Source organism: Lipophrys pholis, assembly GCF_963383615.2.
Source record: "Lipophrys pholis genome assembly, chromosome: 1".
NCBI lineage: Eukaryota > Metazoa > Chordata > Actinopteri > Blenniiformes > Blenniidae > Lipophrys > Lipophrys pholis.
The window spans coordinates 38,673,277-38,699,185 of NC_137635.1; the positions used below are offsets into that span (position 1 = coordinate 38,673,277).

The 25,909-nt window shown below is 40.3% G+C and overlaps 1 protein-coding gene and 1 long non-coding RNA gene across 2 annotated transcripts; one reads left to right on the forward strand and one right to left on the reverse strand.

Annotated features, from left to right (window-relative positions):
- Window positions 1–15,892: 15,892 nt before the first annotated feature.
- Window positions 15,893–18,216, forward strand: gdf15 (Growth differentiation factor-15). Its single transcript, XM_080464113.1, has 2 exons — window positions 15,893–16,285; window positions 16,605–18,216. The coding sequence occupies exons 1-2, from the start codon at window positions 15,955–15,957 to the stop codon at window positions 17,399–17,401; spliced, it is 1,128 nt and encodes a 375-aa protein (XP_080320239.1). The 5' UTR covers window positions 15,893–15,954; the 3' UTR covers window positions 17,402–18,216.
- LOC308110214 lies at window positions 17,767–21,513 on the reverse strand. The gene is made up of 3 exons (XR_013935372.1): window positions 21,387–21,513; window positions 20,685–21,025; window positions 17,767–20,316 (listed from the first exon to the last, which is right to left on the reverse strand). It is a non-coding gene; the product is annotated as an uncharacterized lncRNA (long non-coding RNA).
- Between the last annotated feature and the right edge of the window lie 4,396 nt (window positions 21,514–25,909).

The following is a 25,909-nucleotide window of genomic DNA, read 5'->3' on the forward strand; positions in this document are numbered from 1 at the left end:
CGCACGCGCAGCACTAGAGGGAGGTACTAATGAGACCTTCAAGTGCTGTCAGAAAAACTGGCTTTACCGCTTTATCCTAAACAAACCCCCCAACAAAAAAACTGAAAACGTTGGGTGGGGTCTCATCGGGACTTTCATGTATTTGAATGTTACACGCTTGTCGTCAGGGAACATTGAGGTCTTAATGATTCTAAGCATTGCAAATCATTTACAGGCTTTCATGGTGTTAAAACAGGTAATAAACTGTTTCAGAGGCTGTATGTTTAACAACATGTTGATCACTAACGAATAAGCTCGAACCATCCTAATCCTTTCTTTGAACATTCATCCACCCAACCAACAGTCTACAACAGCGTGGAACACTGAAATGCAAACAATTGACCCCTTTACCCACATCACCAGAATCTACAGCAGCAGCTTAAGAATGTCATTCAGGTCAGACAAGTGTGGTCGGATGGTATCAAGGAGAGGCAAGATGGTCAGAACTGAAGGGATGAACCTACCAGAGGGCAATATAAGCGATATTCAGGCTAATGGGAACCACAAGGAGGCCACAAAGAAGTCAGTCACAACCAAATACATCACAACAAAAAAAATGTCAACATGCATGGAGGGTTCCACCCCATATCCAGCATCCTGAGACTATACACTAACCTAAAAGATGGAGGCAGAGGACTAGTAAGTACTACTATCCAAGATGAACAGACAACGTGGCTGCATTAATCATGGCTGCACAAGAGCAGACACTGAGCACAAAGGGCTATAGAGGTGACTGTCTACCATAGTAGATCAGATCCGAGGTGCAACCTGTGCAAACATGACCCAAAGACAGTCCATCACATAGTGGCAGGGTGTAAGATGCAAGCATGATCAGCGTACACAGAGAGACACAACCAAGTGGCTGGGAGAGTGTACTGAAACATCTGTACCCTGTACGGACTCAAAATACTCAAATCCCGGTGGGACATCCCCTGAAGGTGATTGAGAACAACAAGGCTAAGATCCTGTGGGACTTCAGTTTCCAGACTGACAAACAGCTGCTGGCTAACCAACCAGACATTGTGGTGGTTCATAAACAGAAGAGGCCCATAATGATAGATATGGCAGTACCAGCTGACAATAACATCAGAAAGAAAGAAGACAAAAAGGTTGAGAGGTACCAAGGGTTGAAGGAACACCTGGAACAGATGTGGTGGATTAAAGCTGATGTGGTCCCTGTAGTAGTAGTAGCACATCGGGCAAAGACCCTCAAACTAGAACAGTGGCTGCAGGAGATCTCAAGAATAACATCTGACGCCTCAGTCAAGAAGAGCACAGTTCTAGGAATAGCTAAGATACTGCACAGAACCCTCAAACACCCAGGCCTCTGGTAGAGGACCCGAGCTTGGAGATGATACAGACTCCACCATACAAAGGTGAGCGGCATGGATGTCCTCCAGGCAGTCCGGTTTTAGCCCACAGTCCAAAAACATGCATGTGAGGTTAACTGGTGAGCCTAAACTGCCCACAGGTGTGAATGTAATTGTATGTGGTTGTCTGTGTTTGCCCCTGTGATGGACTGGTGACCTGTCCGGGGTGAACCTTGCCCTCGCCCATCCATAGTTAGCTGGGTTAGGTTACAGGGCCCTGGTAAGAGCACACGATAAATTATAAATTCTGTGTTTACAATAGATAATAATGTATCTGCATGAATATACCAAAAGGTAAACATGAAGACTGATCTACATTTAGATGAATAAAGTGATTGCATATCAGCTATAAAAGATACAGCGATATGTGAAAATGGTCCAGTTCTAATGTTTTATGCAAGGTATTTCTCATTGGTAATTTGTGTTTTTCAACTATTTTGAATGAAATTATCCTCCAGTTTTTGTTTGTTTGTCTATCTGTTTGTTGTTGGGTTTTGGGTTTTTTTTAACTACCGCTGTGCTTTTTTTAAATGTATTTTTCATTTTGTTTATACATAATTAAAAAATAACTAGAAATGTCCAGTGCTAGATATTGCAGAAAAAATGGCTTCATCAATTGTTGTTGTATTTCACACATTACAAATATAACACAAAAACAGTGATTAAGCTTAATGGTGAATAAACTGCAGGTACCATGAGAAACACTACAAATATATTCCTGGTATGAAGTGTTATGGATCAGTGCAAGTTTGTCCACTAGGTTCAAGGTTGATACCATTGATTGGTTATTCAGATGTTTCCACTCAGTCACAGTGAAAGATATCCTGGTTTAAACTGATCACCTAGAAAAGTCCCAATGAAGCTCCAAAACTACTGATGTCATTCTTTGATCTCTCCTGCTTCCTCTATGTGTGACTGCCCTGTCGACAAAACTTCACATGATTTAATGATGAACAGATTACTTAGAATCCTAAACAGGGCAAAAAAACCTAAAAATCCAACTAAAATCAAAGCCAGTAATTAGTCGTTTAAAGTAAACTTGGTCACTAAAATATTGACACACAATAAAAACAAGGCATTTGGGAAATTTGCAAATATCTTTCGATGAACATACAATTTTAAGAATACCATGTGAGAAAACTCATTGATCCCTGCACAGTGGATTTCTTAAAACAACACAGACCTCTAGCTTTCTATCCTTCCAACAAACCTGTCTGAGCAGGGAGACTGCTTTGTGTCTCAGAGTTGACTCAAGTTCCTGCCTCTCAAACCGAGATCAAGTAAATGGTTGATGTCAATGACATGCATGCGTGCATGATGAAGGTGACAAGTGGCTGACACCCGGCTGGTCTGGTTTGTGGAGGATGAAGGGTGCAAAAGCAGCACGAGGTGTATGCACAGAATAGATCAGTTGATAATACTCACACATTTCCTCTGCGAGGAAGACTCAGTTCCTTCTGAAATAAAAGAGATGAGAAAGACAGAATTGATAACATTTTCTAAAAAAAAGTCATCCTTTCAGGTTTTGTTTTGCATTGAAATGTAAATCTAATTTCCTTCCCTTGAACAAGGAGCCATGGCTGTTAATTTGGCCTGAGGGGTTCCTTCGTGTTTTAATATCTAAATCTATCTGCTCTCATTTAATCCTTCAGAAAAAACAGGGAGGATAATGAAAATTGTTTCCTGTCATAACACTTTCATAACGAGATCATTAAAAAGGTAAAGTTGCAATGTTTTTTTTGATGGATTTTTCTCTCTCACACATATAATTTCCATTCAAAGCAGTGTAAATATCATTAGCTGCAGTATGGCCTAGTTCTTTGCACGACGTAGGGACTTCATTGTCATTTAACTGTGAGAATACAAATCCTGATGCGTCCATGGCCAGTCAGGATGTGAGAGACAGGTTGACACGCTGTCAGACGAAGAAAGGCTGTTTACGAAACCATTTTGAGATGTCGGCTTATTTCATGTCCTCCATTCTTTTGAAGACAATCCATTTTAGGGAGTGACTAAGACAAGAAGGGGACACACAGATCTATATGTGCCAAATGTGCATGGAAAATGCACTTATGCTTAAGTTTAGACTATTGTTTTCATAGTCAGGGAGTTACACAATTCAGGATCCATTAATATCAGGTGGAAAATAAACGCAAATTCATAAGCAAAGGTGACATCTCAGATAGTAATGGTGAGTCCTTGATAACAAAACAAGATTAACTCCTTCATAACAAACCGAACGAAAACAACGCGGCTCAATTGATGTATTTACAGTGAAATATGCCTTATTTATTATCTGACGTTGAATGCCATTCAGTGATAAACATGCCATCCAGGAGAAGATTAAAATAATATTTCTGCCAATTTTGCTTCCATCACCAAGACAACCAGACTGTCTCGATGATCAAAAAAACAAAGAAAGAAAAAAAGAGAAGAATAGAGAAAATAGAGAAGCTCCAAAATAAACACACAAGTAATCTTACTTTACTGCAGAGATCAGGTCTGAGCCACAGATTTTATATTCATGAATTTCACAAAGAACAACAATCAGACATTGCATGGACTCATTGTGTGTTCTGATGAATGGCCACCAGGCATGATGGGGAGATCAAGGCGCGTGATGTTCACAAACGACCAACAAAGGGAGTAAATATATAACAGCTCATGTGGAATTGTTTCAGATGGAAAACAGACAGCAAATCAAGTGCAACACCCAGTGCAAATCCCGAAGGAATTCCTTGCACCATCGCCTGCTGCTCAACACTACCACCACCACCATCATCCTCATCCTCATCCTCATCCTCACCACCCGATCGTCCCGATTTCCTGGACGAAAACACAGATGACAGCTTGAGTAGTTACCTGCAGACCGCGACGTCTCAGGATGTTCGGCTCATCCATCTCTGAAGACAATGAAAAGCCCCTAAAGGTGGATCCCCTGTCAGTCAGTCAGCCAGCCCATACTGCTCTCCGTCCCCGGGAGCCTGGATACAGCTCTCCTCTCCTCTCCTCTCCGCTGCCGCCGCACATCCTCCTCCTCCTCTTCCTCCTCCTCCTCCTCTTCCTCCTCCGCCCAGCGGCACGAGCGGACCTGGAAAGGCCACTTGAGTCACCTGTTGTTGTTGTTGACGACTGGTCGAGTTGATAATCTGTTTCTGTTAACGAGAAGAACCCTTGGCCACACCCTCCTCTTCACATCCTGCAGAGGAGGAAGCAATTCATCACGCACACTTCAATCGTTGTCATATGTAGTTTCCGGTGCATTTACTTCTGTGTGTCATTAGCCTGACACATTTCCATAAAATTACTGACTTTGCTGATTTATTGCTGATTTTACTGAAGAGAAATTTACACCGTGTACTGAGCACAGTCACAATTTGTCTGAATATTAGAACCATTTTAACCCTTCTCATCATTTTTTTTTTTTAAATTTTTATTCTTGACAGTAAATTTGTTCTTTCAACTGAGAAAATTGACACTTCATGTCAATATTTCTTCACAAAACAGCTGGCGAGTGAAGGCAGGGTACACATGGACATGTCACCAGTCTATCACAGGGCAAACACCCAGAAACAGACACAATCACAGATATTGGTTATTGAGAGTGATCAAGCAGGCGACTCAGAAAGGTCAATCTTCTTCTCTCTTTTATGCTATGGCATCATGCTGACAAGTCATTTTTATATATGTTAATATTCATCTGCTGAAGTAATATTAACTCTTCTTGAAAGAAGTTTTACACATCTTCAATACAATTTAAGAAATGTAACAGACCACTCATAATATGCACTGTTACTGTGAGAGATTGCTGTTTTTCAAGTCCATGATTAAAGGTGTATACCTCATCTTCCGGTTCTCCTGGGTGCCTTCGATCACATTTATGCTTTTTAGTCCACAGATTTCTCGAAACAAACGTACATCTTTCGTACGTGTTGCACTCATTAGTGCTGCAAGAGCACTAACATAAACATGCCCTCGCTGAACTTACTCCCCCACGTACGCATTCACACCACTTATTTCCATATGCTGTGAAAGATGCAGCCTGTTGGTCTGTGCACTACGCAGTTAATCCTCCGTCACTCATCGTGGCACATAACAGTGTCTGTCTGCTGGAATAACAGTTGATCAGAGAGAGGATGCAGAACAATTGGGTTTCAAAGCCCCGACTGAATAGTTGTGAGTCCGAGCCGTGCCAGGCACCCACAGCTGCCATGATGTGTTTTCTTGTGGACAAAACAATGAGGGATCTCTTGTGCTGTGATGTCACATGTCCTTTGACAGAAGCCAAAGGGATGTGAATCCTTTCCTTGTTCTCTTGTGAAATTCCCTGTTTATCAGAAACATCCAAACGCATGCCAGTGTCAGAATGAGTGAATATATCATGTTTTGCAATGTAGGAGTGAAGTTCGTATGAAATGTATTAATTGAACACGTGCATTTGATCGTATTAGCGTTGAAAATAACTGATGATATTACAATAGGTTTTGGTTTTTCATGTTATTTTCTTGTACTGGATATAGAAGTGTGATTCATTTGAGGTAGAAAAGCATTTACATTTGTGCAGTGAGTTTAAAATGCTTTGATTTGGAATCACTCACAGTATAGATTAGTGCACCTGTTTAATCCCATGTTATCTCCCCCTCAGATCATTTCAGATCAGGTTTTTACATGTTACACTACACCAGGCAGGCGGCAGAATTTCACCAGTTCAAGTCGAGGTTGTATTTGTGGTCCTGTTCAAGTCGTACCCTGCCTTCATTCATGATCAAAACAGTAAGAGAAAAGAAAATGAATGGATCACTGTATTCCAGGCTGTTTTTCCAGAGTCTCAAAACTATGATAAAATCAAGGTTTCTGTTGAAATTGGACTTTCAACATACAGAATATGCCCATGTAAACACAACCAATGAACCTGGTTCTGAATCATTTCAGGATTTTAAAAATACTTTTTTGGGGGGGGGGTTATGCCAAGGTACATGGTGACACCGTACTCGTTGTGATTTCATAACTTCTTCCTGCTGGCAGCAACAACTGGTCACTCAGGAAAGGCAGCAAAGCATAATCACAGTGATAATCAAACAACAGTCCATCCTATTATTATTATGATTATGATGATGATGATGATGATGATGATGATGATGATGATGATGATGATGATGATGATGATGATGATGATGATGATGATTATTATTATTTAAATGTTGCATCCAAATTTACATCACCTTTGGTGTTTCTGTTTACTGTGTGTATTTATCTTGCCTTTGTTTCAAATTAATTTCACCAATAAATTGCTTTTAATGAAGGCAAAGTCCAGGGATATTACTGATTTCCCCTGTCCTGTAACTAACTACCAGGGATGAAGATAACAACTTATAAATACTCACCTTACAATAATTCAATAGTATTTCAGTAGTACGTAATTTTGATCATAGTTATTTACAAATTACACTATGTAATCTAGTTTTAAATTGAAAGCCACAACAATTGTAATCTGTATACAAACTTTTTAATCTGCATTTTTGTAGCTAATAACAATATACATTTTGTTTTAAATACCAACATTTCTTTACATAGCACAATACTGCAGCAACATTTTTATATACTTTATGGTTTGGTCGATAGTAAAAAGGTAAACTGAATTGAACCTAACATAAACATGGCTGAAATATGACTAATACTTTGAATAGTTTTTCAGAAAGAGTACTTTTTACATTTACAACAGTACTTTCTCATGTAACTGAGTACAATTTGAGCAATGTTGGACTATCCTGGTTCTTCTTAGGTACAAATCTTCCACCTCTGGTTACTCCTCACCTCTTGTCAACTACATATCCTTTCTATGAATTCAACATTGTTACACGGTGGCATAGAAATCTTTAGGAGCAATGTTCCTTTTAAGAAATACCAGCTTTTTTCTTCTTTTTTTATGACTCCTGAAGGTGTTTGGACCTAATGAAAATAGTGATGTCTAAAGTCTGCGTGTGTCCTTTCATTGTTCTCCCCATGTGGTCCAGCAGAGGTCATCTTCAAATGGTCCGAGCTCATTAGTGGAAGCAGTCAGGCATGAAAGTCATCTCTTCCTCCTTTCACTGCACTATTTTCATCATCCTTTGTAGTTTCTCTCTTTTACCACACATCTCAAGCTTACATGTTTGAGTTCTCTTTAAGAGACCTATACATAGAGTTTTCTCTATCCAGTCATTTGAATCCAGTTTTATTTATACAGAACTGATTACAGCTCAGCCCTCTCCTGCCACTTCTACATCCATTTTGCAACTATGGTGTCAGAGGGTAGCAACAGAGAAAAAGATTGTGCGGACGCAGAGTGCAACAATGAAACAAACAAGTTGAGATCAGACAGCAGACAAATCATATCACTATGGATTTAATGTGCGGGAGGCTCAGATCCAGTTGCGCTGTCAGAGGTCCTGCAGGAAGGTACGGACAGCGAGGAGTGAGCAATGATAAGAGAACAAATGTATAAATGAACAGAGAGTGAGATAACCTAGGGCATTAAAGAAGGTCTATTTATGAACTATAAGCTTGAAGAAATAAAGTTTTCAACCTGATCATGAAAGTAGTGTTATCCTCCCTAACTGAAACTGGGAGCTGGTTCCACAAGAGAGGAGTTTATAATGACCTATGATGCGTGTCATCGCTTCTTTAGCTGTTGTTCTTTCTTGAGGGTCTTTTGTGATGGAATATATGGAAGTAAATGAACCACCAATAAACAACTATGTTAAACATATGGCCCACAATCAAGAACTGACTCCAGTAGATAATGTAGTCTTGGCCTTGGGATTGTAAAAACATAAAATTGAATTGAGAAAATAATTGCTGTTTCTAATGTCTTCACCTGGAAGTCGCACTGTTTCTGTAAGAAACAGAACAAAGTACTGACACAGGAGTCTAGAGATCAGCGATGCAGCGGTGAAAGCCAACAACCTTGAGTATCAAATATGTGGTGGATTTGTGAAAACACGCTTCAGAAAGCCCGTGTATCAAGAAGCTTCAGGCTCATGCCAACGTCAGTCTCAAGAGACACCCTGTGGGCTAAGGTTTCAGATATTTGTCAAATCAAGCACAGGGATAAATAATTAGTTGGATCTTTAGACACATCGAAATTCAAAGAGAAAATCGATACATTAGGTGTTTTAATGTATTTTGCACTACATGACATCGGAAAAAGTGGGCTTTGAAACTCATCCCACCTTCTACCGGAACCCTTCAGTTTGTCACTATTTGAGGGTTACATTCGTGCTGAATGTCCTCTGATGCAACTCAGGGAGCATTTTGATGATTACATTTGTACTGCAGCTTTAGCTTCACCAGAGGGCGCCATGTTCTAGTGCACTGTGTTTACTTGCACTGCAGTCCCTTTTCTTATGAGAGGCCTCTGAGGAAGATTACAGCCTCTCTTGATGAAGGCCAGACCTGCACATCTAAACTGGATGAGTTTCAGGGCACTGCTTTCCCATAAATGGACAATTATAAATGAACTAAACCAGACAGTGTAGTTTTGAAGCATTGGATTCTATTAATATGAAGGGGAATAATCTGCAAACTGGCACACTCAGTGAAACACAAAGATTAACTTTATCTTTAACTATAAATTAATTCTGCTTAGTGTTGGGATGTTTAAAATGACCTGAGCTGCTTGACACAGAGACTGCTTCAAATATCTCAATGTGAAAAATTTATAATGACTAAGAGAATAAAATAGTTTATAACAAGCCATTTGAAGTCAAAAACATACTAAAAACTGCAATAAAAAGCAAAATTCACAAAAATATACAGATCATTTTTTATGAAAGTGGGCCAGGTAAAGACTATATTAGACAATAATTAAAGTTCTTATTTAAAATATGAAGAAGAACTGAGTTAAGAAAGTATAAAATGCAATGAAGAAAAAAATTTAATTGGAAAATATATAGGGAAATTGCACTTACAAAATATAGTTTTACATTAAAACAAATAGCTTTGTTCAGCCTAATCACTTTAATTTTCTCTGCGGATATCAATGGAAATTTGAGATTTAGAATCCCACTCTGCTGTCCGTGCCAAGCATGGTGGAGACTGACGCAAGCACAAACAAATGTGACTGAAACTTGCTTTTATCTGGGGGCCCCCTGGTGGCCGTGGGGCCTGAAACAGCTGCTAAGAACTGGCTCTGGCCATGACTCTGCAGATATTACAATTTATGTATAAAAGGAGAAATGAGGAGAAAATTCAAAGACATGAAATTGTTTATAGTGTCATAATCAGTATTTAGGAGCAGCCAGACTTTGCTGTGAAGCAAATTTTCATTCATAGTCTGTGGACAGATTGTTGTCACTCTTACACAATAAAATATCATACAATGTAGTCTATAACATAAATTCACAATGACAGCAGGTCACTGTCACTTTCACTACAAAACTTGGTGAGTTTCTGCGCCGGATGATTGTCCTGCCTGGGTTTTCAACCAAGTGCCCTACACTCAAATACTTAAACCACTGCACAGTCAGTATGTCTATATAGCTCAGAAATGATTGAGGCTGTCCTTTGAGATTATACTTCTTTTATGATATGATATGATATGATATGATATGATATGATATGATATGATATGATATGATATGATATGATATGATATGATATTCATCCAGGGTGCTAATGTCTGAATTAAGCAATACAATAATTCTGCTTTGTATCTGTAACATTAACAGTAATTGAGTTATAAATCATCTAGCAACATTTTTATTATAAAAAGTTGGATTGAACATTAGGTTGAAAAATGTCTAATATTCCCTGCTCACAGAAAGCTGAGGCATGTCCACAACAATCCTCCAAATCAAACCAATTCAATGAATCAGTATGATTATGACGTGTGAACATTATGATGAATGGGCGCATGCACGTCTGTTTTTAATTGTTTTAAATGTATTTTACATAACCTCAATGAGTGTACAGTGGATGTGTTTACTCAAGTAATGGAGTTCTGACATGTATTTCTTCCATGTCTGTGCTCTGTGCAGCTTTTATTGTCCTGTTTTTAAATGTGTCCGTGTGAATTGTCAGATGCTTTCTCCTGCTACTGCAGAAAGAATCTACCTACAGGTACCAATAAAGTCACCTTGACCTTGACCTTGAACACACAGTGACTTCCAATAATGAACGGAGACATAGAATAGTCCTGATGGTATCACATTGAAGGTCACTGTGGCCCTGTTCACACATACCCAGGTTTTTACAAAAACGGATATTTCCCCCTCTGCGTTTAAAAAGAAATCTTCATTTACACAAAGCGCATATACACCTGGTTCAGAGCTGCTATGAGCATGCGCGAAACATAAAGCCATGATAGCCAATCAGAAAAAAACACCACGCCACAAATTGTGACATAAATATCTGCATATGCCCCTTTAGATGCAACCGCTTGCATGTTTGTGTGTACTGGCGTAGGTGGGGGCGTGGCACCCCTCCTTAATTCCTGAATCATCACCCATAGCCGCAAGCAATCAGCTCAAGCATGCAGCACATCTATCAGACCTGTCTATGATTGTAACCGCAGCCATTGTGGGATGAGCTGTTGTTTGATGTCTCCACTCCCGACCTGTGGCCACAAACTCCATTGTAATCAGTACTCCAGCTCCACTTCAGCTCGTGTTGTGTTTAAATTGTTCTCTCAGTGTATTAAGAGATTTTCTCTGGGTGCTCTACTTTCTGCTCACCGTCCAGAAACATGTGTTTGAGGTGAATTGGTGACTGAAATTAGTCAAAGTTGGGAATGTTTGTGATTGCTAGTGTTTCATCTTTCCAGTATGCATTTTGATTTTGCATACAGTCAGTTGGGGTCAGCTGTGGCTCCAATTTGTATAAATCGGTACAGAAGATGGACATTGGATGTCCCTTGCTCATCATACCGAAGTTTTTCCCAGCCTTCTTCATCCGCTCACCTTTCACTCTCCCCCATGTCCAAACAAACAGACTTTATTTCTAATTTATGATTTTTATGTTCTGCTCTTAGGTTACACTGCACATCGGCCAAAAGCCACATGTTGAGAATCCTGTATGATGCAATTCACTCTCTGTACTTGGAAACTTTGCTCAGTCATGATGACAAAACAATTTGAGAGTGGAGGTTTGTCCTCTGTGCTAATGTCATGCATGGAGAGACAAAAAAAGAAAAAGAGGAGAAGGAAGAGACAGTGAAGAGAGTGAGAGTCTTATGACAGCTTAAACAACAGCGTCAGTTTGTGTGAGTCATTTTACACCTTTCACACACTTCGAGATCACAAAGGTTCACCTGGCAAAGCACATGACTGTTTCATCACCTCAGTGACTCACTGCTCAGAGATTCACACACTCCACACTGGTGAAACATTTCTCTCTGCCACTATGCAACACTTGGACAGCAACTTCTTAACACCTTAGCATACCTTCCAACTCCAATTCAGTGAAGGTCTATACACTTTTGCAGCCAGTGAACTGATATTTTTAAATGCTCTGACACTGTTTTCCAATCTGTTGAATGTGTGACCTTTTGTAGCCCTTCATCACAGTTCAAAGAGTGATGTTCCTTTCTCAGATTCATGTATAGATAAGTTATCAATGTTGTCATATCTGAGAAAATTTAGACAAAGAAGCAGACATGTTAAGAAGCGACATGTCATTTAGACTTTTTATAGCTGTGCTGTCATATTTTCTTTTAAATTACTGTTTTATGATTTAGATTTTAGCAATTAATGTTATTGAACCACCGATAGGGTTTTTACAATCCCTAACCGTTTTGCTGATGCAGAGAGTAAAAATTTTCCATCCATATAATTCAAAAAGGAGTCTTTATCAGTCTGTGTCTGGATCAGTCGCAATGGCCTGTGGTGGAAAGAAAGAAGAAGGTCAATGTCACAGATGGCCGCGTACGAGGGTGGGTAAAGTGCTTTGTAATTCAACAGTGCATTCACCCTATCTGGTGACAGAAGGGTGCATTTTCAAGTTATTTGCTGATAACAGCTGTGTGCAGGTGCCCTGTGTTTAATCTGTCCCATCAGCTTCACTGAAAATAGCAAGAACTTTGCTCTGCAATCTAATACTGACGATTTCATCATCCATGAACCTGACTGGCCCATGTCATCGCTGACAAGTTTCATGTGTGATGATGTGATAACCATAATTACAGAATGAGATGAACTTGTCTTTTTATGTTTACTCACTGTTTTCTCTTTAGGGAGACTTAAGGAAGGAGAGAAGCTGGAGAGATAATTAACTATATCTTGTTCTGACTGAGTGGAAACTGGGACTTTGACTGACTATCACAAAAATAGAAATAACCTTGGAAGGAAGTACAGAAATTTACTATCCATGTTAGTTTTGGAGGGGATAATAAGAGAAAAAGAGTTTTGGGGGAGGCAGGGCAGGGTGGTGGTTCCAAAAAAACTGAATGTTATCTATTTCTCCAAAAAACTCAAACCCATGATTGCATATGCCTAAAGAGGATGATGCAATTGCAGGATTTACCTCCTCAGTGGTGCTCACAGTGGGCACTGTGGTGGTTTATGTTGTTAAATTACACATAACTCCCAATCATTAAGGTGAAACAATCTCAGGTGCACCAATGTACCAAAATCTGTTTGTTTCATTCCATTTCTATATCAACTATCTGTACTAACTGTGTTCTTAAGAAAGGCTAAATTCTGCTCATTCACATGCTAGTTTCATTTCTTGCTGCAGGCTGAATCTTGTTTACATATAATAGAAGAGGACACCACACAGTGTTATCACTTTTTAACCTATGGCCCAAGCTGAACAAATCAATGACTCATCTGTCACGATTCAGAGTCAGAGACTCCACATCTGCCTGCAACAGTATCCAATTGCTACTTGCTTCTGGTGAAGAGCCAGCCACGAACAGCTGTTTACAGTCACCGATTCGCTTGTTGCTCCATCCTCCGATCGGACCGAATAAGGGAGGCCCAGGCTTTTTCGTTATTCAATGAGTGGTGTGCGTACTCCAAAAGGATAGCTTAGTACTCCAGGCTGTGGAATTCTCCACCGTGATGCATCTCAGTAGGGTCTACAAGGACTGGTGGCTCGTTCTGTTTGGCCATTATACTGAGGATGGAAACCGGATGTTGACTGTGGCACACAGAGCCTTGCAGAACCGCTTCCATAATTCAGACGAAAACTGGGGTCCTCAGTCCGACACTATATCCACTAAGTAGTCCATCTTGAAAACTTGGGAGATCAGATTTTCCGCAGTCTTTTTAGCACAGGGCAACTGAGGTGAGGCAATATATTGTGGTTCTTTAGAGAAATGATCTACCACATTTAAAATAGTAGTGTTACCGTTGGAGGGGGGGCAACCCCGTAACGAAGTCCACCGCAGTGTGGAGCCAGGGCGGTTGTGGGATGGTGAGGGGCTGCGGCAGACTGAAACTGGACTAGTTCGAGCTCTTGTGATGGGCACAGATGGAGCAGGCTGCAACGCCTTAGTGTCCTTCTACGTGGTGTTCTACCAGAACTGCTGACTCAGGACACTAAATGTATGGGCATCTCCAGAGTGGCAAGTCAGGTGAGAAGAGTGGGTCCATTGGAGAACCTGTGAGCTAACATAGTTTGGAACAACAGAGGCTGTTCACCCCACTCCAACCGTTATCGCCATTCCTTGAGATTCATCTTTATCTTAAAGTTGAACCAGGATTGGTGCTGACACGAACCAGTCTTTCAAGGATTGTAAAACCTGAGTTTCTTCAGTGGTCCAGGAGAAGGTTTGCGAGGTGGAGGTCAGGGCAGTAAGGGGTGCAGCAACCTTGCTGTAGTACCAAATAGATCTTTGTTAGAAGGTAGAAAATCCTAAAAATCACTGCAGTTATTTCTGGTTCCGCTTCTGGGGATCCATTCTGGTCTCCCTGCAGGAGAAAATGTAGCTGAGGAAGGATGTAATTCTGGTGAAGAATTCACATTTTTCTGCCATGACAAACAGACGGTTCTTGAGAAGTTAGCAGACGTGCAGAGTGTGTTCTTTGGGGTTCTGGGAGTAAATGTGGATGTTGTCAAGACAAACAAACACAAACCAATTTATCACATCTTGGAGGATGGCCTGATAATACTGGCAGCTAGTGGTCTTTCTGATGTAGGTCTCCAGGGCAGACTTTTTGGGTTTAGCTATGTTGTACCAGGGCGGAGTCTGTTGCACAGTCGTATGAACGATTGCGGGAAAGAGACAGAGCATTGTCTATACTGAACACAGGTGTGATGTTATGAGACTCTGAATGGGTTGATGTGAATAAGTTGTGGTCTGAGGATTGGAGGTTGCTGGGGTCAAGGCGGATCGGAGGAATCTGGCATGACACTTTGAGATCCAGGACTTTACTTTATCTTTATTCCAGTCAATCAATGGATAACCAAGGACTACCAGTGAATTTCAGTAGTCATTTATGTGAAATATGAGCTCTCATGGTGATTGTCTGCCAAGACCAGATTTACAGGGATGGATCGGAACAATACTTAGGCCATTGGGTGACCATTCAAGGATTGTGCTTCGAGAGGAGATTTGAGAGGCTCAGTCAGTGGAGCGGTTCAGTTAGTTGGTTATCCAAAACATTTTCCTTGGCCGCCGAATCAATCAAGATGTTGACTGGAAGAGGCTGAGTTTGCCAGCAGAGCGAGGCCGCCAGCTGGAGTTGTTGGGGAAAGGAGGTCATGGTTCGGCTCCCCCAAATTCCTCTTCTGATCGTCACGTGGGGCAGATTATGATGTAATAGTTTCCCCACAGTAGAGTCAGGTGTTGATGGCTCTGCATTATCTTTCTTGTGGTGTGATTTGTACTTGACCCATCTGCTTTGCCTTGGGTTCGGATTCAGAAGGCTGGTAAATCACCGGGTGCCGCCGGATAGGGTCACTAACTCTGTTCTTACCTACATTCCCAGAGCCGATTATCCAGACGGACGGCCAAAACAAGGAGGGCATCCAGGTTGGCAACGTCATCCCATGTGGCCAATTCATCCTTTATTGCTTCGTTCAGACCCTTGTAGAAGATGCCTTGAAGGGCTGCATTGTTCTATTTACTCTCAGTAACAAGGGTGCAGAACTCTGTCTGCCATAATCTTGGTTCCTTGCTTCAAGGTGGTGAGCCGGTTTCAGCTCCCTGCCATTAACAGGATGATAAAGCACCTGTTAAGGATCTTCATCTTGTTAGCAAAATCAGAATGTGATGCACATATCCCATCTTACTTCTTCAATATCAACCGCAGCTCCTCAATCCCTACCTGGGCCCTTTAATAAACTCGCTAAGTAATCAGCTGATTCACTGCTCCTGTCCACACCAGACAACATGCACCCACTTAGGGAAAAATGAAAGGAGAGAGGAGGAGAGGAAAAAAGGGGAAGAAGGGTTGCCACTAGGCGGAGCCAGAGGTGGAGGGCATGACATCACCTGACCAACCAGGGGTGTGGCAACACACAGAAGCTCTATAAATAAAAGCATGTGAAGAATTTTGTTCACAACAAGGGCAAACCCTGTCCAGTGTGTACTTAGAAAGAAAACCTGCCTGTCAGCCTCATCATGCTCAGATCACACTCATTACTCCAACTCATCTCCAGCATGCTGCTGCTCCTCAACTCCACCTCAGGGGACAGCCAGCTCCACGTGCCCTATGAAGACACTCCTGAAGTGGATCGTGTGAACAACCAGAGGAACCTGCTCTTGGAGGCAGTGAAGACGGGGATCCTCAGCTCTCTTGGTATGGACAAGGAGCCCAGGCCAACACAAAAGGCTTCAGAAGAGGAATTGAGGAAGATGTATCAACTCTACTGGGAACAAATGAGAAAGATGAGAGGAAATTCCAGTGAAACCAGGCAATCCTCCAAGTCCACTGTACTCTTTCCAGGAACAGGTGAGGGATTTTAAGCAGATATACCACAGGGAAGCCTATTTTAGTCACTTATAATTCACTAACGTCAAATTTCATATTGCAAACTTTGTGTGGAAGAAGGAAAACATTTGTGAGCTTACCTATGCAGATTAAGACAAAAAAACTATCATACCTTTGATGGTTTGTGTATGTTTAGACTTTAGAAGTGTGCGTCTACCATCCCTCTGTCTCTTCACTGTTCTTTACTGTGGCCATAGGTAAACCTATTAAAATAATCACCCTACATAATGTTGCCAACTTTGCTTCTCACATTGCTTTCCATTGTTTTTCTTCTTTTTAGTGGAGCAACTACCAGTGCTTCATAGGAGACAACACCCACGGTCAGGTCAGCGCATGCACCGGTACAGGGCTGTTTTCAAAAGGAATCCAAATATCCAGAGTGAACACAGGCTGGCTCAGGCAGAACTGAAGATTTCAAGTCAGAGTTTAGATAAACTCTCTTTATTGCAACCTGAAGTGAAGCTGGAGGTCAAAGTTAAAGTCAGTCGGATAAGGAAAATGGTCTTTGCAGCCTTGAAGAAAGAAGATTCTGTGAGCCAGCCCAATGACTCCAGCTCTCAGGATGTGCTACTGGACATCACCTCTACTGTGGACACATGGCTGAGGACTGAGGGCCCGTCTTTAGTTGTTGATCTGGGGATTGTTGAGGTCAATAAAGACACCTTCAACACAAATGCAAAAATTTCTTTGGAGTTAATCCTCAAGCAGGAAAGGCCTCCGCAGCAGACGAGGCTGCGTCGCTCCAACAAGGTCGAAGACTGCGACGAGCGAGGATGGTGCTGCAGGAAGTCAGTCACCGTCTCCTTCAAAGACATTGGCTGGGCAGACTGGGTAGTGGCCCCAGAAGAATACACCATGCATTATTGTGATGGCTCATGCCCCCACAACTACAAGCCGGCCAGCATGCACACGCAGGTGAAGTCTCGACTGCATCAGATCACCAGAGGAGGGACTCCTCGACCCTGCTGCGTGCCGGCAGCCTACGAGCCCATGGTCATCATGCACTATGACAGCCGGGGAAAACTCAAGCTGACCCCTTTCAGTGACTTCATTGTCACTAAATGTCATTGCGCCTGAAAAATGCAGGTGATTCTGGATGTTCAGATGCTATATTTTTAACTTTTGGGAGTGCATGGTCAACAAAAAAAACTGTCACGTTAAAACTTGACTGATTCATTATTTTTTAATTGTTGATTAAATTAAGATCAATTGAAATTAGTTATGATGAACACTGCTTTGAAGAAACAACCCGACTCCTCATTGTTTTTAAATGCATTTATTTATTTTAAGTTTATTTATGGCTTTATTTGAGTTACATTATTGTTTAGTTATGTTACAGCATATTTTAGTACTGTTTAATTGTTTTGAACTGCGTTGTTTTTATGAGGTAGAATTATTTTGTATGCTGCCTACTCATTTCAACAATCACACAAATACCAAAACACTGTACATGTTTTTTATTTGTTCCAGCTAAACTGCTGCATTCATATTTCGATGTACATTTCATAATAAAAACATAACTTTTTACATGTTTGCATGGTTGGCCTTCACTTTACAGAAATACTAACTACTATTTCAGGGCCTTAAGGTCAAGGTGTGTCTGGGAGGCATTCGTGTGTAAAGATATGATTCTGTGGCCTTGACTGGAACTTTAGGATTGACCTTACAGATACAGTTATTGGTTTGATGTGACAGATTGTCCCTGAAAATATAACAAGTGAAAAGCTGTAAATCCTGTCTGACTGTTATCAGTTGTTATCATTGAAGATGTTGTAAATGCATTTTAAAGTTGGGCAATCAAAGCTTGTGTATAATATTTGATTTTGAAGGCTGATAGTCATTAAAAAGGATGTGAAGTATTTCATAGAAGGCAAGAAAATACTTCATGTTGCAAAGGAGATGAGTGGCGGAATTTCAAAAGTTTGCCGCTCAAGGTTTGCAGTGAAAACAACACATTACCATGGCTGAGATACTGTGACTGGGAGATCTGATGAAACGCCACTAAAAATATCATAGTTCAACGATAATGTGACATAAACATCTCAAACCTTTATGAATCCTTGAAATACTAGATGACATTTAACAAGAGTATATGTTTTTATGCAATTAATAAAATGGGTATATTAAATTGTGAGGTATACTGAGTGACCTCACTAAATACATATTTAGGTGAATTAAAAGGTAATTAACCAAAGCTATGGATCTAGATAACACTTTTCTTACAGCAAATGTTGACGTTCATCCTGTGACCCCCCCCCCCAATAGCTCAAGACATCCTCCGTATCCATGATCCATCCATCTTTTATAGCAGGGTCTCGTGATGCTGGAGACAGTCCCTGTTCAGCATGGGTGAAGGCAGGGGCAGACCACCAGTCAGTCACAGGGCAAACTGAGACAGTCACAGACACTCTTGAGCTAACAGTATGAATGATTTGGATACTTTAGTATTGCTGGAGTGTTGCTGTTACACACTGGCTGTCAGTGTTGCTCAGTCTGATGGTCACTTCTCTCATAACGTCCAGCTGAAGTTGCTTTAGCTTGTTGTGAAAAAGAGACTCTATTATCTTGATGTTAGCAGTTCTTGAATGGATTTGTTACTCAATTCAGATACGAACCAACAATAAAACAACTGAAACTACCAGTATACAGCGTTTCAAAAAAAAATTCTGGCTGCCAATATATCACAGATTCAGTGGATTGGGGGCCATGTAAAAACAGTGAGCAGGACAGAGAGAGACAGCAGTTTTGTGTCTCTGCTGTTGCTTTCATGTTACAAAAGTAATACACTTTGATAAGTGGGGTTTTTTTATGTGTCAAATAGTAATCTTGCTATACTCATTTCTACCAAAAGCAGCAAAGTAAACATTAATAGAGTGCAAAGTAACATCTTAATCATTCACAAAGCAAATGGCTAACAATATATGGAGAATGATACAGCAATGTCGCTCACGTCTCACCTCTATACTTAAAATATAGAAGGCCTGAACCAGAGGGAAAAACCCTTTCCAACTAAAATATTTTGGATGACACATTTAGTTAGATTTGAAAATAGCACAGATCATTTCAAATGCTGAGAATAATTCATATAGTGAAGTTATGCAGCAGACCACAGAGGCCTCCAGGGGCAGGGAAGGTAAAAGGCTTTGTGATCTCACAGTTAAAGACGTAAAACTTCTACCTTCTAACATGATGTCTGCAGAAGGCCTCACAAGTTGCCCTGTAATTTTGGAATACATTTCTATAATCAGATTCATTCTCCCATTCTTGGGTTGTAAGTTCAGATATTTTTGAAACGCAATGTGATTAAATGTACGAGCAAGACTTGAAAATGTACTAGCAATACTTTTGATGCAGGAGCTGACATGGCTACTGTATACAATTATTTACAAAGGAAATAAATAAAAGTGATTTATTGTGAGCAATTACAGATACTGTATATCAAGGCAACACCTGAAAACAATCATAAACACACTGAATAACTTTGTTGCCTGTTGAAATATTAGCTTTCGTTTTGTACAGCATGTTCAATCCACCCATGCCAGAGCAGCAGAAATATGTTAAAAACATTTAAAGAGAGTTGAAATACTTTTTTTCCCCACAAACACAGAAAATTAGTGACGACAGTAAAAATGTAAGAACATCCTTAATTTTGAGGATGACAGACAGTTATAAAAGACACCAAATATGCAGTGAATGCATACATTGAACACCGTTTACAGTCAGTCTGTTTGAGAAAAAGCTACAGTCACGTAACTACTCTCATCTAAACACTCCTCTAGCATAAAGCAGTTTACGTAGCTCCACGTACAGAGACAATGCACTGAAATGATCAGACAGTGACGCATGTGTCTTATCATGCATCTGGCATAATGTATACGTCTTCTTCCTGGGAGTCTGGGAGAACGGAGTTATTTCCTTGGTCATTGGTGTATATTCCCACATTTACTGAGTCACACTGCAGGTACAAATCCTCCTCGGGTTCAGCTGGTAACCTTGGAGAAACAATAAACACACCAAATATTGTTCCAGTCAACGCTGATATTAGACAGATATTAAACTGTGTAGATTTCCTTTTGCCGGTTTCTATTCTTTCATAGATAAAACGAAAACAACAAGTAATTATTTCACCTGAAATTGTGCTCGGTGACAGAAAAATAGATAACTTCAGGACGGGACACAGATTATGTGCATATACTGCAAAAAGATTGTGCAAAAAGGGGAAATTGGCGACACACGCAGCATTTCTTCACCTGTTTCCGTTTTGTAAATTCCCAAAATGACAAACGAGACTCAACAGTTCCTCAAAGTTGTTCTAAAATACCACAATTTGATAGAAACATTGAATATTTATTTCATGTACCTGTGTTGCTTTGCAGCAGGCCTGTTGTGTCCCGCTTTCAGAGCTGTCAGGTTTTCATAGATTGGCGTTTGTGGTGTGGGCTGCTCTCTGATCAGACCAGTGTAATGTTGAGGATCGACTCGTCCGGTATCAGCACAGTCCTCCTTCTTCTCCTGGCTTCTCTGATCAAACTGCACCACAGTTCTGATTTTAGAGGAGTATTTGTAAAGAACCACAGCAGTTATGATCACAAGGAGCAGGAAGAACAGTGTGAGGCCCGCAGCGAGACCTGCGGGGGAACCGGGGTCCAGACAGGCGTCGGTGCTGTTTCCCAGGACACAAGTGTTATTCACAATCATCATCTGCAATTGATAAAGAAAAGTAAATAAACTGAATGCAGCCCAGACCACGGTGTCACAATTTGTTAAAGATGGCAAAATGTATTTCAGTTGCTAAAGTCAGGAAGATCACACATAATTTAGTCATGTTTTTATGGTAATTTTAGAAAATAAATTAATAAATGAATAGATAAACAAATGAAAAAGATAAAGAACTGACATCATGATAACTTTCAATTCATAACTGGGTTTTAGACCTAAAAAATAAATAGGCTAAACAAGATTAGAATAAAAAACTCGTTCTAGGAATTAAAAAAACGTATCGAACGTACTCCAAGTAAAACAAACTGTTAAGGTTTAGGTACATAACAAACACATATCTTACCATGTAAGGGCACAGCTCTGTGGGTCAAGGTCTGGAGCTTGACTGTTATCTTCTACATCTCAGAGTCGCAATAGTGCAGTTCCCTTTTATTGAAATCATGGAATGGTTCAAAAGAACTGAAAGCAGAAGATTTCCTGTAAAAAAAACTGTTAGCTGAAAATAACAGACTGCTGACAGCAGCTGAAATACTGTGGTAACAATCTCATAAATTACTAATTGGACAGAATGTCCACCCTTTGGAGTGAAATCATTGTGTTGTGTTTGTTCATCAGCCTCACGTTTGCTGTTTATCATAGTTTGTGACAAGATTATTGACTGTAATCATAAAGGGGTATTTTGAGAAACTTAAACACATGCTTACATTGAGAGTGAGAGAATAAACCAAGCTTTTGTTCACCTAAATCTAAAACACTTTTACCTGATCATCTTTACAATGCTGATGATAATACTGGTAAACTGCCCTTTTTTTACCTACACACACACAGACTCACACAGCAGCACAATCATGTTCAACAGGAGCATTGCCTCCCCCTGCTGTACATCACATTACTCACATGCACATTACACTCAAGCAGAATGTTGCTTCATCTTTACCTAAATTCTGACCATAAATGGACTTTTTGGAGTATTGGAAAACTTTGAATGTAAACCTGTAAATAACAAATTTTTCAATTAAGTTTTGAGGCTGAGCCTTTTGTGAAACGTTTCCATTTGAACTGTTTTCGCAATGATTAACAAAACTCACACATGAAGGTGACAAGACATGTGAGAGACACTCCCAAGTTGTGTCAAACAGCATTGCACACTACTTACAAGTGCTAAAAAGCGTGCACCCATCGCTTTAAAGACGTGCGGAAAATCCCATGCTGACGAATCACCACTGTGGGTCTCTGAACAAAGTCCTGATCAGCCCAACAGGTAAGGCTGCATCAAGCAGGGCATTGAGTGTAAATCGCATTGAGCACATGATGCACACCTAAACTGCTCTGTCAATTTATAGTATAGGATCACTCAAGTCAGTCATTAGGGTTCAAGTCTGTGTGGAGTTTGAATTTAGGTTTGTCTGAGTACTCCAGACTCCTCCCACAGTGACGCTACATTGTCCGTGTCCAGTACGTGTGTAAACGTCTGGACATGTGACCTGTCCAGGGTGTACTCTGCTTTTACACATAATCTTCAAGGATTGACCTAAAGACACCTAAAGCCTCCACTGTCCCATAGGTCCTGTCCTACAGTGCATGGTTGCCACCTAACGCCACCACCTTTAGCAATTGTTCAAAAAGCGAAGAGAGACTGGACACCACAGAGACTCAACTCTACCACCCATTAGCACCACAGTCCACAACAAGGACACTTCTATATGGAGTTTGCATGTTCTATCTGTGCGTTTCTGGACTTACTTTCAGGACTCCTGCCTTGGTCCTGACCTATAGGCAACTTTAGATATGTGTGATGTGTCTTTGCTTGCATACATTTTACCCAATGGGTGGACTCCAGCAACTCGCAACTTTAAGATTAGCTCAAGCTAGTATATGGGATGGACAAATGGATAATAAGAATTGTTTTGATTTTCACCATCAACAGGTCAGTCAACCTTGCAATGCAATATTTCCAACAGAACAGTGGATGTAGTAGTTTTTAACTACTTTTTGTTTCCGCCCCATGCATTTCTACTAGGTAGGTGTAGTCAAACCTACAATAATCACCTCCACAAATTTTCATGCATTAAAAATACGTGTTTTCATGCTGAAATACTTTGTATTATGCTCTAAGACATGAAGTATATGGCATAATAACAAATGTATAAATCAATCATTTTTATATGGTAATAAAGAAAAAGTGGAATTATTCATTTTGGGCGGCATGGTTCGGTTGGTAGAGCGGTTGTCTCCCAAACGTAAGGTTGCAGGTTCGATTCCCATCTCTACCTGCCCACATGCTGAAGTGTCCTTGGGCAAGACATTGAACCCCAAAGTGCCTGGGTGAATGCAGTGTGAGAGTGAGCGGTTGGTGATGGTCGGAGGGGTAGATTGGCAGCCTCACTTCCGTCAGCCTGCCCCAGGGCAGCTGTGGCAACATCTGTAGTTTACCACCATGCAGTATGGAGTGAATGAATAATGCAATGTAAAGCCTCTTTGAGTGTCCAGAAAATCGCTGTATAAACCAATGCATTATTATTATTTTGATTTCACTCTTGCTCTCTCTTTCTCACTCTTTCTGTGTGTGTGTGTGTGTGTGTGTGAGAGAGAGAGAGAGAGAGAGAGAGCGAGAGAGAGAGAGAGAGAGAGAGAGAGAGAGAGAGAGAGAGAGGGAGAGAGAGGGAGGGAGAGAGAAATTACCCTTCTGTGCACACCAATAACACAAGGATGTCTTCACATTATTTGTGTGTGCTGTGAGTATATTTAATCTAATTCAATTTGATATAATTTGATGTAATTTCATTAGACTTCCTTCAATTAACTATTACAGGAGCATGCACGTGCTTGTATGACATAGGAATGGTAAGTTTTTTTTACTCAGTTGTGTTGGAATAGAATTTCCCTGGATATGATGTCGAGATATAAAATGGATGTTTACGTGTTTATGTTTCATGCTTGTGCTCATTCATGTTGGTGCTTGTCTGACTTCATCTCATGTCCTCCTCTATGCTCCCTCACCCTTGAAAATTTGACATGTTCCGTGTCAGCTTCCACTCCCTGTGTGCATGTACAGTACAGTCGACAGTGTGGTCATTGGCTAGTTCATCGCTCTACAGCGTGTGTTTAGTTTGCCTGTCAACCTTTTAGTATCCACGTCTGTCACATAGCCTGTGTGTTAATGCCAGGCCTGATCTCGACCTGGAGTGTCTGGAACACTTCAGTCTGTTTTGTTGAATGCAGACTGATGGTATGTATATTAACCTCTGTCTACTTGACTATGAAATAATCTGTCTAACCCTTTGTCTGCTTCCTGGGTTGTGTGGTTGGTTCATCTGCCTGTATCGTGACACTTCATTGACTTGGTGGGCCACAAATGTTGTTTTAACCCAATTCAGTTATCAGGTCAAATATTTTGAATGATCTAATAGTTCACATTGTGACAATACAGGCAGATTCAGACGATTGTTTTGTACAGCTTGTGTCTTGACTCATTTTAATTAATACTTGATTATACTGTAACCAACCACATCTCCTGTCAGTAGGTAGATTGTGTTTGCTGTTTTAATTCCTCTATAACTGAAATGCTCAAATAGAAAAGGGTCTTTTTGAAGTGACATAAACTGCTCTGTGGTTTGATTCAGTTTTGATAATTAAAATGTCAATGTTGATCTCAATTATTAAGCTAATGCTTCAGCTTTTTCAGTACTTGGCTTATAAAGTCCTTTTCTTTTTTTATATAATGAATGTATTATGGTCACAAAGGTCACAAAGAAAGGTCTCAAACTACAGTACAAAAATGAGTTTTATGTTTTATATTAGAGTTGCAGTTGGCTCTTCTAAATTGAAATCATGTCTCCTTAAATGTATGTTGTTGTTTTGTTGTTTTTTTTTTTTTATAATTTGAGTCCTTTAAAAATGGAGATGTACATACAATGTGAGTTTTTACTTCTAATAATCAGAGATGTGTTTGTATGTCAACTGGGGCAGATCTTCCATGGCAATAATCTGAAATTCAATGAACAGAAGTAGAGTGAAGTCAAGTCATTCTGTTAAGTTGTCACCTATCTTTGCATTGCATTGTACAAACTTGACTTCAACAGGAAGCCCAGACTACACTTAAGATGGCCTTGATTACACTTTAAGAATATTTGTGTATGTTTGTCACTTTATACACATACCGTTGTATTCCATTATGTGATAACAGGTCATGTTAAAATTGTGTTGAACCTATAAAACTGATAACGATTCACCTAACTTCATGAAAAATCAGATGTTGAAAACAAAATACAACAAAGGGTATATCCATATCAATATTTACTCTGACATGAGAAGAAATCTTCTGCATCCTAACACATAGAATCAAGGTGAAAATATACAAATCAAAATACTATTTTCCCCAAGAGGTCTAAATCTTAAAGAAAGACACAAGTGTTCTTTGTTTTGATCACTTATGGGTTTGATTGTTGTCTCGATTCTTAAAGTCCCTGTGTCTCCATTATAATTGATCTCGATGTCACAAACTTTAGTGATTCCTTTTGTGAGCAGTCTTGGTATTCACTTCCTCCTGCCTATTTCTCCATGAACCAATCGTTGACCACAAACAGAACGAAAGTGTCTACAAAATGGTTCAGGCGCCCAAAACTTCCAGACTTTCATGTTCAGCTAAAAAGAGTGAAGTGAAACTTTCCCTTTCTGCTGCTCACCAACTGATATGTTGCTGCTTGGTGTGAGGGTGTTATTACTGCAGCATGTTTATTTGAGATAAACATGAGCACCATTGTGAGAAGATGACAGATGAGTTTAGGAATCCCCCACAACATGTGGTTTCCCTCACGCTCACACCAAATAGGCTCAACATCAAGCATTTAGCCACTGGAGGCTTTT

Coding starts and splice junctions, on each gene's coding strand:
- gdf15 (XM_080464113.1), top strand. CDS start 15,955: ATGCTCAGATCACACTCATTACTCCAACTCATCTCCAGCATGCTGCTG. Junction 16,286..16,604: donor TGTACTCTTTCCAGGAACAG/GTGAGGGATTTT, acceptor TCTTCTTTTTAG/TGGAGCAACTACCAGTGCTT.